This window comes from Petaurus breviceps, unplaced genomic scaffold, assembly GCF_028583685.1.
Source record: "Petaurus breviceps papuanus isolate PSGF00001 unplaced genomic scaffold, PetGlider_PUasm1.0 90617, whole genome shotgun sequence".
Taxonomy (NCBI): domain Eukaryota; kingdom Metazoa; phylum Chordata; class Mammalia; order Diprotodontia; family Petauridae; genus Petaurus; species Petaurus breviceps.
Window position 1 is genome coordinate 4,480,394 of NW_027187287.1, and position 14,244 is coordinate 4,494,637.

The 14,244-nt window shown below is 41.0% G+C and overlaps 1 protein-coding gene across 2 annotated transcripts in view; it reads right to left on the reverse strand.

The window, feature by feature from the left end:
• Positions 1-7,503: 7,503 nt before the first annotated feature.
• Positions 7,504-14,244, reverse strand: part of RPTOR (regulatory associated protein of MTOR complex 1) — a 528,996-nt gene continuing 522,255 nt past the window's right edge. For both annotated transcript variants that reach the window (XM_069064093.1, XM_069064092.1), the window contains 4 exons: positions 14,118-14,204; positions 12,777-12,893; positions 11,694-11,823; positions 7,504-10,336 (listed from right to left, as the gene is read on the reverse strand). In XM_069064093.1, coding sequence (XP_068920194.1) covers positions 10,268-10,336; positions 11,694-11,823; positions 12,777-12,893; positions 14,118-14,204 — 403 coding nt within the window. In that variant the 3' untranslated portion in view covers positions 7,504-10,267. The remainder of the gene's footprint in view (positions 10,337-11,693; positions 11,824-12,776; positions 12,894-14,117; positions 14,205-14,244) is intronic.

Consider the following 14,244-nt stretch of genomic DNA (forward strand, 5'->3'; position numbering starts at 1 on the left):
TTTGCCCAGATTGAGAAAGAGTGATAATCTTTTTCTTTTTGGTGGGTTTTATATTTTAATGAATATTCTAACTTTCAGAAATATCATTATTGTATATTGGTGTTTTCTGGGAAAAAGTGATCTTGCAGAAGCTGTTTTACAAGTCTTTCCTGCCACCCCCCTAAAATTAAATAAAAGGGGATTGGACTAAACAAACAAACAAAAAATGTATTTTTCATCCAGTTGCCAAAATGATTGTCTCAAGGCACATATGTGACTGTATCACTCTAGTTCCCAATGGCAGACAAAGTGCTATGAGAAATTTAGCTAAATTTATCCTTGGGTAAATATCTTTAGTACTTCAAAAGATACATGGTTTCACTCCTGTGGGGTACTCTGCCCATTGAGGCAAGTCACAATTCTTCATTCCTAAATGGTTGATTTTGTGAATTGCTGTAACAACAACAAAAATTTAACTGCCTAGTAGCCCACAAAAATGGTCCTCAGATGGCAGGCACACATTCCTTGGCCAGGTCTTTTAAGTTAGAGGCAAGCTTAATGCTAGTTCAAGTAATGCTGGGACAAAATGAGGCATGTACAAGTCAAGGAATGTTTTCCTCTAGACTAGAGTGGTGCCAAGAGAGTTTTGTATTTGCTATGTATACATTTTGTACTTATTTATATCTGGTAATAAATACTGCTTCCCTTGATTGAATGTAAATTTCTTTGTTTTTATAAACCCAGCATCAAGCAAAGGGGCTAGTATATAATAGATAATTAATAAATCAACTGATTGAGATAGCAACTGAATTAGGCCTTCAAGAAATGGAAGGACTTCAAAAAGAGATGGAGATAATCCACTTTCTTTTGGAACTGCCATCCGGTGGCTAAGTCATGAGCTAGTGTGAGTAAGTGCAGATTCATACAGTCCACTCTAGGTTGTTTGCCACAGACAGACCATCCTTCACTTACTATCCAGTCATCCACGACGGTCATCTGTCCAGCTGCCACACGCACATCATCTCCTTTCCAGGTCTTGGGAATTATAATGAAATCAGTACTATCAGTGCTTCTAGAGAAGGTGTGTCAATGGACTGACCTATGAGTCCACTCACCACCCCTTCCACTCAGACCAAAGCATCCTTCCCTCCTTAATGAGTTCCGTGATCACCATTTCTTGAGGGGGATCTAGGCATGTCATTCATTTCAGGCCAACTCAACCCACTTTCCAGGTTTCTCTATTTCCCCACCAGCTGACTTGTTTCCATGCTTGGCACCCTTCTCTTTGGCCTCCCTTCCTCATTCCTCCTTGTTTCCTGCTCATCTTTGTTTTTGTCTTCCCCTATTAGAATGCAATCTCCCTAAGGGACCATATTTAATTTTTTTTTGCATTTATCACAATATTCACATTTAGTATAATACTTGGCATGTGATAAGCGCTTAATAAAAGCTCTTTATATATCTTATCCATCCATTCATTATCTTCCCTTAATAAAAGGTAGGCTTCTTGAGGGTTCTCTTGATTTTATATTTATATATATAATATATAATATTTATATTATATATTATTTTATATTTATATAATATAGCTATTATATTCTCCAGTAGTTAGCATAGCTCCTGGCACATAATAAATGCTTTTCATTCATTCCTTCCTAGTGGAGAGGGAAGTCCATTCTAAGTGCTGAGGAAGGAATGGGCAAAGGCATGAATACTGTGGGAATGTTTGGCTGATGCAACTTCCCCATGTGGAGAATCTGGGAGGTAACTTCAAGGACAATTGTGATGACAGGTAAAGGGAGGTATCTTAGGGAATCTATGGAACATGTATGGTCATTCTGTAATTGGTTCCAGTTGGCTAACCATTACAGTTTGGAAGATTTTTTGTTTGCTTGTACTGAACTATCAGTGACTTCAAAAAAGCCTACATCAATTTTGGCTCTCTTCGCTTCACTCGTGTCTGAGGGAACTAATGATTTTGACAGACTATGTGGACCTTAGGAGTTGTTCCCTTGGAGCCTATATGATCTTTGAGAAATGGGCTTGGGTCCTTGGCCTTGTTGTTCTTGTTCTAGGTGAAGGAAGCAGAGCTTTGTGACCTACTGACTTTAAAAGGTTACCATGAGTGAACTCTGGCGTCCTGAAATTTCAGATCCTGGTGTTGTAGCTAGCAGCTAACCTAAAATTGATGCTCCGAGGGGGCAAGGACAAATCTTTAGGATCAGCTTTTTGGACCTATGCCATTAAAAGTTAAAACAAAGATTTATTTGGCATTGATGCCACCTTTGGATGGGACCAATGTGATATAGGAACTGAGGTAAACTTTGAGCCTATACTCTCAGAGATTGAGGTTATATAGGGAAGAGTATATACTCTTAGGGTACAGGGGAAAGTGTTTAAACATTTGTTCTTGCTTTATCTTAAAAGTAAACATCCCTTTGTTAAAGTTTCCTATTTAAATGGTTAAATGGAACTGGTACTGGTGCCAGTGGCTTACACTGGTCCCTAAGAAATGGTGAGGGCTGGGCATGCAGCTGATGGGGGCTTAAGCCTCTGAGAGTAGAGACATTCAAATCCCTCAGGCTTCCCTAGTTCTCTGAGTGGGAGATGTAGCAGGTCCAGACCCTTAAGAGTCGGGCCAGAGCAGACACATCGTACTTCCTCCTGAGGCAACTACTTGGTCCTGTCAAGCTTCTGGTAGCAGGTGCTCCATGATTTATGCAGAATCACGGAATCTTGTGGTTGGAAAGGTCGTCAGAGGTCATGTAGTCTACTCTGTACCTGAAGTAGGAATCCCCTCCATAATGTTCCTGAAAAATGGCCACCCAGTCTTGACTCAAATACCTTCAACGATGGGAAACTTACTGCTTCTCGAGACCACGTCACACCACTGAATGAACTGGGCATTAGATGATGTGAATTGCTGGGAAGTTTTTCTTTTGCTCCATCATTTTTCACATATTGCTCCTACTCTCTCCTGCAGGGAAGAGCAAATGAAACCAACAGCCATTTTCCTTCCACTTCCCCTTTGCCAATTTGATGAGTGTAAGACGGAACCTCAAATTTGTTTTAATTTGCATGTCTTATTAGTAGTGATTTGAAATATTTTCTATTATGGCTATTGATAGCTTGGATTTCTTCCTTTGAGAACTGCCTATTCGTATCTTTTGACCATTTATCCACTGGGGAATATGTATGCATATGTATACATGTCAACTCCTCATTTTGGGGGATATCAGAGTAACTTGTTACAAAGACCCCCCCCCCACAATTAACTGTTTTTATGTCTTGTTACTGTTGACGCTATTCTGCCTTAGTGATGATTTCTTCTAATTCTAAGTGTTCACAGACTATTAAAAAACAAATATTCTAATCAAAATCAACTCATAGGCTTGTGATTTGGAGATAACAGTCTTTATTTGCTTTTTTTATTTTTCTGAAAATTGGGGAAACATTTGCTTGTCTCGAGTCTCGTGATACCTCTTCTGTCCCTTCTGATTTTTCATAGATCACTGACAGTGGTTCAGTAATCACATCTCCTTAGAAGAATTTCTCACACAAATTCACAATTCTTCCAGTGTTTTGGGATGTAATTCATCCCAGCTTGACTTTAACTCATTGAAGGCAGCTAAGTGCTCTCCTACTAATGCTTTACTTAGCTTTGACTTGAACTTCTCATGAACCATTTTTGTTTTCTCCTGAGCAGTTTTACTCTAGCAATAGCACAGTGCCTGGCATGTTGTAGGGACTTAATAAATGCTTGATTATTGAAAGTTATTGCTGATTCAGTGACCCATCATTTACAGACCCGCTTGTCCATCTTGGGGGGAGGTGCCACCAGTCCCCTATTTATCATTTAGTCAAGTCACCCCCTACCTGGAAATTTTCACTTGGGGAAAAAATGAAATGCAAGGGCCCAACCTCTTTTTGTGACACTGACCTATCTGAAACACCTTTATCTCATTTCAAAAGTTATCAATAAAAACCTGGTGCAATCAGCCAGTCACTGTGTTGCTGTTGCTACCTTGACATACTTAGAATAAACTCCTTTTAATTCTCTGTCCTCAATTGTGCCTCATTAATCAGGGTGAAAACCCAAACAAAACACACTGACTGATTCTCCTTAATAAGGAAAACAGAAACAAAATGAAAGTTGGATGGTCCTATCAATTTCTTTGACATTCTTCTGGCTCAGTAAGTAGCTTAAGAAGCTCCCTCCCCCCTTTTTAAAAAGTGGTCCCTTTGGTAGTCCATCATCTTTGCTTATTTTGAACTCCAGCATTCCTGGCTGTATGCTTACAAGAAAGATCACGACACTCTTTTATATTCACCCTTACCTGCTTCTTGCTCCCACTGTCTATACATGAATTGTTAATGAATTTCAGTTGGTAGCTATGTTCCTTTGGCAGTCACATCGATCTTTTTTTTTCCTCATCAGAATTGTTTTGGTCTGACTTCCCCTGTAGAACTTCAGGCAATGAGATCCTATTTATCTTTTCTCTGAACTCTATGACCCCCGAAGTTGCATGTGTCAAAGTCTTAGTATGTCAGATTTTTCTCTTTTGCGTCATGGATTCCAAGAAGTAAGGGTCCCTTCCCAGGGTTCCAAACATATCTACTTCAGCAATTAGTTCCTCTTTTCAGTCAGAATCATAGGTCCCAAATAGCAGTTCCCTTGTTGCCCCACATTTTGAAGGGTGAGATATTCCCTCTTCATCGAGGCAAGTAGAATACTTGATAGCTGGTTTGTTTTGGGAGACAGCAAGAGAGCACCCAAAGGTGTCTGAAGAGTAGAAGGTCCTCATGCCTCTGGGGTAGATTTGTGATGTCTTCCTAACTCCCTCTCTATTGCTTCTGTAGGTCCTCATGGTCTATAATTCTCCCATGCAACAAAATTGCTTTGCTTTCTCCTTCCTTGATCCTTACCTAATTGCTCTTCCTCTGGTATCTGAATTTCTTCACAAGTCAGTCCTTCTAATACACAGAACTACTTTACTGATTCTTTTACTTCTTTTGTTGTTTTATAATTGGGAAAATTCTTTAAAAGACATTCTATTAATAAGTCCCATCTCATCAAGTCTCAATGATATTGGTGAGGCAGAATGTGATCTATATCAAATCATGGATAACCAACCAATCCACAAGCATTTATCATGAAGCAATGAACCAGGAGCTGGAGAAACAAGAACAAAAAATGGAATGGTCCCTCCTCTCAAGGAGCTTACACTGAATGAAGGGAGATAAAGTATATACAGACAAATGAAAACCAAATGCAATGTAGTTTTGGGAGAAGGGTTTTAGTAGGTAGGTGATCCAGAAAGGTCTCATGTAGAAGGTGGTATCTGAGGCAAGTCTTGAAGTGAAGATTCTTTTCTGGAGGTAGGAAAACAAAGGCTAAGATAGTTCTCATCCTCAAGGAGGAGGCTGTACTCACAGGGAAGTAGGAGCCAGGAAGGGGTATTGTGGAATGGAAAGTTACTGGGGGAGTGTGAGTGAAGATCTAAGATTGACATGCAAGACTTGGCTCAAATAAGAGAGTGCATTCTAGGCACTGGGAGAGTCAGTATGTAAGCTTGGAAATGAGATAGTGTTTTATGTGAGGAGCAAGAAGTCCAATTTGGCTGGATTATAGAGAGCCAGAAGGGAAATAATATATAATGAGGCTGAGTCAGCTGGGGACAGGTTGTGTAAGGATTTGAAAGCAAAACAGTAGTTCATACTTACTAGTAGGAGCAATAGGTTACCACTGGAGTGTATTGAGTAGGGGTGTGACATCATTTACGATAGATTGGAGTAGGGAGATGCCTGAGGTAGGGAGATCAATTAGAAAGCTATTGCAATAGTTTAGGCAAGAAGCAATATGGGACTGTTCCAGTGGTGAGAAGGGGATGGATGTGAGAAATATGATAGAACAAATATAAGAATGAATGAATGGCAAAACATTAGATGCTTACTATGTGCCAAGTACTAGAGTTACAAAAATAAAAGCCAAAGAAAGTCTTTGCCCTCAAGAATTGTTACACTTATAGGGGAGGGTAGACAGGGAAGGGTATTTTGGACTGGAAAATTGCTGGGGGAAGGTGAGTGGGAATTTAAGAAAGTAGATTGACATACCTTTTCCAATAGCAGAGCAGTGGTAGTGTTAGTCAGATCTGGTTATGGTTCTAGAACTGAAAACTGTCTGGGAGAGGAGGGAAGACGGGTAGTAAAGTGAAGATGGTTGGAGTAACTGGTTTCTATAGTGGGTTACCTACCATAGGTGAAGCATTCAGACCATGAGGTCTCCAGGGCAGGAGTTTCACAGGTTCCCACATTTTAGTTCTTTAGGACATAGAGGAAATTGAAAGGAGAGATAGAAACCACCAAATTTGGTGACTGGACATGTCCTATAAAGGAAAAATCAAAAGTCTCCTCCATGATTTTAGTTAATGGAAGTATCTCCTAAATTCACCTAGAATTCAATCCTCAAAGGGAACTAAATAATTTTAGGAAAATTATTCTCCAAGGATGTGACAAAATATTAAGTGACTATTGTTGTTTGATGAAGCAAAATACTAACTGAGCTTTCTCCTAAGCACTGAAACCGTTCTTGTTGGGGAATTTGGTCTACTGTTCTGAATATCTGAACTAATTTGGAAATGTGTTACAAAAGTTTTAGAGCCATGGGATGACTATACCTGTCTATGGCTCCCTTTCTAAACAGAAGTACTTAGGTTAGGCTAATATAACAAAAATTGTTTCTGGCAGACTCGTGCCTAAAACAAAGAATGCAGAATTTTCTTCCACGTTGCTCCCTTGGAACAGCTTCCAAATATTTTGAAGGAGCAAAAGCAGGTGTGTCTGTCAACCTAGATCTAACCCAGTGTAAATGATCCAGGAACAAGAATTTTTAAAGATGATAATGGAATGAACACATCTTGGAATGTGAATTTCCCAAATAGATGGCATATGCTTGTTAAAAAAGGTCACTTTCATTGTTTGGATCTACTGTCCAACATAAGGGACTTCTCTGTGGCAATCTGCCATAGCACGAGTGAAAGGTCTCAGGCCTTCCTTCTCAAGGTTTCTAATCATCCAAGCAAAACTCTGAATGACTTTAAATAAAAACTATAGCATCGTGGACTGGGGGAGAGTTCAATGTTACACCTAGAATGACCTTATGTGTTTAATGAGGGGAATCCATGGGTACAACCCTTTATTTGGCCATCTGTCCTTCCATTCTTTGGTGTATCTGTAGGATGTCCAACCTCACAATGGTCTCCCTCTCCTACCCCTAATCTTGCCTTGTCTCCACTGTTCTCCAACAGAGCTGTCTTTGGACAATTCACTTTATCTCTGTGACCCTCAGATTCCTAATCTTGTAAAATGGACACCATCATAATTGCACTTCCTCTCGTATGGGACAATGAGGAAAATAATTTGTACGTCATAAATTTCCATGAAGAGGTGACTTGATGTCGTTATGTTACCGAGCAATTCTATCTCTCCCTTTCAGGAGAAAACTAATGACCAGCTATTTCCGCATTTATTTTTTATTAACAGTTTATTCTTTGTCATTGTTCTTACTTTCACATTACAAGTCCATATTTTTTTAAAGTCTTTTTTAATTTTAATTTTTGTAAAATAAATAGATAAATGAACCTTTAGGTAGGATGCTCTCTAGAGCCTTGGTTAACTTCATGATTGAATTTTCGCATCAAACCTCTGAAAATACAGCCCACGTGCACACACACACATACTTACACACGCACACACACACACAGATATACACACACATACAAACACACATACACACACTAGATGAAAGCTAACCGTAAAAGTTACTTAGTCACTCCTGGCTGTGCCAACTTGGAAAAGAGTCGGAGACTGAAGGCAAGAGGAAGAGAAAAATCTTTTTTCTCCTTCTGGTACCATATACATTTTGCCAGGTAATGGTTTTGTCTCAGAACAAAGAGAAATGCATTTTAGGTTAAAAATCTCTTGAGTTTCAACTTTGTTAGTCAGTTATTTGCAGATTAGAAGCTGTATTAACACCTAATGGTGGGTCCCCCTTCAGGACTTTCTCTGAACCTCCCAGAGTTCAGTAGAGGCTGGTTGGTTCAATGCTAAATTTGGACACAATAAATAAAGACATGCATATTAGCCTGATAGACACATCATCCCCACAGGCTACCAATAGTCTACCAGCTACTGCTAATGCAATCATCTACATTTATATAAAGTTCCACAATGGTTTACTATTTGTCCTTCTCTAGCCATAGAGGGGAGTGGGGAGCCCTACTGCCCTATAGCTCTTTTCATACCATAATGATTTTATCCAAGCTGATCTAGTCATTCCTGCAGAAGGCCAAGGTAGTTAGTCAGGAGGATGAACTGGATTCTGGGTGGGGAGGCAGTCTCCCTCACCACGAATTTCAGCATCAACATCTTACAATGACTTTTCTTTTAGTAGGTACATATTTATTACAGAGTGGCTAGAAGGGGCAATTCATTTGGCCTGCACCTCCTCAGGAGAGCCCTTACAGCCAACTAACCAAGGGGCAACCCAAGACAAGGAATTTCCCTGGCATTTTACCTATGACAATAGAGTCATAACTCCATCAGACAGAAGCCTGCAAGTGAGGTTGAACTGCCTTCCATAATAAAGAGAACAAAAATATTTCATCACTTTTTGTTTTACCACTATTATTGGCCTCATTATTGGCAGAATTAATTAGGCCACTACATTAGCCTATAATAATCGTGATACCCAAAGAAAAATGGAAAAAAAAATGTTTTTCAAAATATCATCATTGTGGTTAAAGTCTGGCAAATGCCATTTTTGTTCTCAAACACTGCTTAAGATTACATTCTTCTGGCATCTAACAGGGGAAAAAATTATCTTTATACCTCCTGTATCTCTTTCACTCAGGCTGCTCACACAACACACACACACACACACACACACACACACACACACACACACACACCCTACACACCTATACCCTAAAGTAATCACTGGGGAAGTCTCTTTTGCCTTACAGACTGCAAGATGCATATCTTAGTTATACCAGGATATGGCAGGAAAGGACCAGGAACAAGGGAATGTGTTGTCCTGGAAAAAACTACCCATCATTGACCCACTGTGACTCAAGAGTACAGTTGCTCTTCTATTCTTGTACACATAAGCATGCACATGTGGGCACACAAGCTGACAGGCATGCTCCTGGGCATATAATTACCGAGCCTGCCAGTAATCTGAATATTAGCACTTCTGCAAGAAATGAAACCCGGCGGTTTAAGGCAGCAGCTATAACAACCAAGGGGTTCTATCATCTGTCCAGAGCCAGCAAAGCACCTTGTGCTGATGGGATCTGTTTGTGTGAGGAAGGAGAACAACTTAAAAAATAAACAGAGTCAAAATAGGGCTGACAGGAAGAAGGTGAAGGTGAACAATCTTGTCCCTCATCACTCCCACACAGGCACTATCAACCAGGGAAAGTCTTTCAATCACTCATCATCCCCATTTCCTTACATTAAGGTTGCCTTGCTTGGGGTTCCCATTCATATGCACAGTTCAAGTAGGATGTTTCCACTTGATCCTTTCCTTGGTCTTTCCTACCTCCCACCCTCAAACATTCTCAGTAAGCTGAGCACATTCCTGACTCTGTGTAGGAAGGGAGAGAAACGGGGAGAAGCTGCGTGGATGGCTCATTCTCGCCTCGCTTCATCACAACTGCCCAGTATCTGGGGCTCATTCCACAGATGGCCACATCAGGCATTATTGTCTGCAGAGACAGATGGGGGGCATGCTTGCTCTTCCCTGCATGTAAGCCCTTGGCCAGTCTGGACTTCTGTCTTTCAGCTATTTGCTAGTTAAAATTCTGGCAAAATAAAAATACACAAAACTAATGGGATCTTCTCCCTCCCCACCCTAAAAAACCCAAACACAACAACAAAAAACCTCAACCAAAATGGTAACAAAAACAAAACAGGTGTGCTTTGTTCAAGTCCTTCAAGCCCAGAAGTTGTGTTCTTAGCAGAGAAGCAACCATCGAAAACAAGAAGAAAAATCCCCTTCCTTTCCTGTACTTTCTAGACATATTATAGCAAAAACAAAAGAAAGCAGGCAACTTGTCTCTCCTCAAATCATCAGTAGCTAAGTCAGAAGAAAAAATGTTCAAGTTACAGGTTGCATCAGCAGCCAACACTAAACATTCAAGTCGATCATTTCACTATGTACATGACAGGAGAGATACAGCCCTGCCTGGGAGGACTTCCCCGTCTCTGAGGAGGCTGCAGGTTCCTGTTATCTGATGCGCTTCTCCACGGAGTACACAGAGATGTAGTAGTCATTGCTTCCAACCGCCAAATGAGGCTGCAGAAGGGAAAGCAAACGAGAGAGAGAGGAATAAACAGCTTGTTCAGCCCACGCTTTCACACAAGGACCCATGCACAGAGACACAGAGGATGAAAAAGCTATGGGCAGCAATATGCAAATCACTTATAAAGTCATCTGGCTATCTTGATCCTAAATGGATCTAAGAAGGTGCAAATTGCAATGGTGTGCACAGTCTGTCTTTCGCCTAAGGGTTTTCATTAATCCTACTGTACACATTGCTATTCCAGGCAGGCCCAGAAATGATGGTGGCTATTAGCTGCCAGCTTGTAGCTGGGACAATGCATTACCTCTCTTCCATTATGGGGAATTTGCATATTATCCATAGTGCCTAGCATTTTTCTTTCTAGGCTAATCCTATGGGGACAAATTCTGTGCCTTTCATCCAATACATTTCAGCAGAAATCTTGGGGTCTAGAATACTCCATAACATTTTCTTCTTTATTTTTTTCTTTTTAGAGGGGGGAAGGCAGGGCTATTGGGGTTAAGTGACTTGCCCAAGGTCACATGGCTAGTAAGTGTTAAGTGTCTGAGGCTGCATCTGAACTCAGGTCCTCCTGATTCCAGGGCCAGTGCTCTATTTACTGTGCCACCTAGCCATCACCTCTATAACATTTTCAAAATATTATAACAGCATTTTAATACAATTAATTTTCTTTGTAATACTTATGCATTTTATTTTTGCATTTAATAACATATTCTGAGAAGGGGTCCATCAGCTTCACCAGACTGTCCAAGGAACACAAAAATGGTTAAAAACTCCTGAGTTTGAGTTTCAGCCTGGAAGAAGGTTAATTAAAAAAAAAAATACAGCACATGACTACATGAATGGTTTATTATTAGTGGCAAGGCTAGACATCATTAACTCTACAGATTTTGTTAGGCTGCTTTTGTAAGGAGAAAGTGGGAGCAGGAAGATAGTGTAATATCATTGCTCACTGAAGGGTATTGGTTTCATTTCATGAGAAGGTCAAATGAAGCTGATTTTTCTGCTTTTGAACCTATGTTCAAGGTCAATATATTAATGATAGTGTCTGTCCTGAAGAGCTCCACGGACTCTCTTTTATTCAGCAGTATAGTCAGCATCCTAGGATTCTCTGGAGGTAAATGGGGGCAGGAGAATATAGGCACAGTTCATTTATTCATGAACTGGGGTCTACTGGCCCCCAGAACTCAGGTGAGTGAGACTGGGGTTACCCAAGGAACAAAGGTGAACAGATGCTGCTGCTTAGTACAGGGAGACAGGTGTTAGTTCCACCCAGGGGGTCAGCCAAGTCCAGTTTAACAAAGCAAAGCATTCACTTAACCACAGAAATCCTGATGCAAGGATACAGACCCAGTGCGGGTGGAAAGCCAAGCAGCTGATGGCTCCAACTCTCTGTCCCATAAACCCGTCATAGTATTTGATGTTGTTGATCAGCTCTCCATTCCCATTGTAGATAGCAGTGAACTGATTCATTGAGCCACTGAAGGGCAGGAAGGAGAGAACATGTGTAAGTCAAGACTGTTTATTTTTTTGCACATGCATGCATGTGTGTGTGGGAGTGGGGTGGGGTGTGAAATAGGAGAAAAAGGGATCTAAATAAAATTATTTTCCTCCATGCCTTGCTTCAGGCACTCCTAAAAATGGGGTTTGTCTCTAAAACTGGGCAGAAGGGGTGAACAGTAATGCAGACAAATAGATCTTCTCTTCAATTCACTTAGAGAGTGCTGGAAAAGATATACTGCTGGGCCAGGATTAAAACTGTTTTCCCCTAGAATAACACTGTTCATCAGTACAGAAGGCCAGGAGATAGATTTTTCTTGTGTCCTTCATAATATGGATGCTGAGGTGCAGCAATCTCTCTTTAGAGATGGACCCTTCTGCCTCTCTTTGATACCTTGGGAACTTTTGAATAAGATATGTAAGGGCCTCAGATACAATTTCAGTGGATGAGGGACAAAACCAGAGAAAGGGAAAACTAGGGCCAGGTACTCACTGATGCCTCAGAAACTACTATCCCCCACTCACCTATCCTAAGCTAGGGTAGAGGCATTTGGTTGCTGTCTTTGTCATCTATCATTTCTTTCTTCTCACCTTTGAGTTCCTTAACTCTGAGGATGCTGGAATTCCTAAAGCTTTCGTAGGGCAACAGGAAAGTAGAGACTTTATGTTCTTGGTGATGCTATAAACATTTTCTTCCTAGTGCAACAGCTATTTACACTGAGGCAAGGAAGGTGGATCGCAAGATCCCTAGGAGTTCTGCATCTTCTTTATGGATGATAAAGTGGGACACAAGGACTTGTCTTTCTCTTTCTCTTGGGGACTTAACAGTGTGGGAGTATGTGGAGCGGGGACGGGAGATGACAACACTTTTCTCTCTCTCTCTTGAACTGAAGGAGGATTGTTGGGGAGGGAAGAGAGAAGACTGGCACCTACCATGCAAACAAATTTGCCTGCGGGTGAATGTCGAGGGCCGTCAGTCCTTTCACTATTTGGAGGGCATTCACAGACTCAGGCATTCTGGGGTCGAAGAAGCGTACATCTCCATTGACACTGCCAAGAGGGGACATTTTCAATCATAATGATTTGGACCAGTCTGATGGAAGGGATCTTCTTGACAATGGCGCAGACTATGGGTACCTTTCTGGGCCAGGACACTTCCCCAAGTGCTAAGAGTCAGGACTGTAGGGATTCAATCTCAAACCTGGAGTAAGACCCTTTATTCTGGCACTTTATTCTGGTACATGAAAAAAGACTTTGATTCTCTATTTACATAAATATTGCACAAGGCCAAAATATCCTGGACTCTGAATGATAGTCAATTAAATAACAAGGAAAATCTGGCATTCTTTTAAATGCCACTCATTTTGGAAGCCAGGGTTGTGTGAATTGCTAATTTTCTTTCCTTCTTGTTTAAGAGAAAGAGGTGTGGGGTAGCTAGGGATTGGCAACTGTCATTGCCCATTCTAGAAAGTATGAATCCTCTCTGGTTCTGGAAAAAATACCAAATAAGGAGAGCATGGATTATTTCTTCTCTATTTTGTCAGGCAGATTAGATTCCATAGGATTGGGAGCAATGACACAATGACAGCACACATCTGACAGCTATGGTGTTAAGCCCCCTTTCCAATATAGGAGAGTTTTAATACCCACCCGTCTTCCACAAATAAGAAGAAAAGAACAGCTCTGTGAAGAAGGTGTTGTGGCTTTGTGACAGTAAATTACATTCTGCTGTCCCTTTAATGGGCAAATAAATATTCACTACTCTCAGCACAGTATTTACCAAGCAACAGACGTGGATTTATGAGCAGAAAATTGCTAGATACTGAAGTAACCCAACACAGCAATACGCTCAGCAGATATGGGCTGCTCCTTCTTCTCCCCTTATAGTCTGTCTGCCTGATGTGTGGAAGGGAAGAAAGGCGACTTTTGGAAAAGAGGGGGGCAAATGCTGTGTAGAAGGCATTTCACCTGCTCCTTTGGGGTGTTTCCCCATTTTGTTCCTGTTTGCAATGAAGGTTAGCCAAGGAAAATGCCCTGAGAATTCGACAAGCAAGGCCAGTCAGGCTGGACAACAGAGGCATATTTTCTCACTAACCTCCTGCCCTCGTCAGTGACTCTTTGGCTGGTCCCAGGCAGAAGTTAATGACTGCCCTGAAATGCCAAAATGAAGTGCTATCATTTCCTGGCTGCTTAAATATAAGACACATATTTTTAATGGAGAGGAAAATAATGTTTTTACAGCAAAATGTCTCATAAATATTCCACCCTCATTACCTGACGCTCATGATGTGGCCCTCGGGATGCTTCTGGAGGTGTGCTTTCACCACCCAGGCAGTGTGCTCACGGTAGGTCATAACTCGGCTAGAGAAAAAGAGAAGGTGAATTCTTGACATTCAATTAG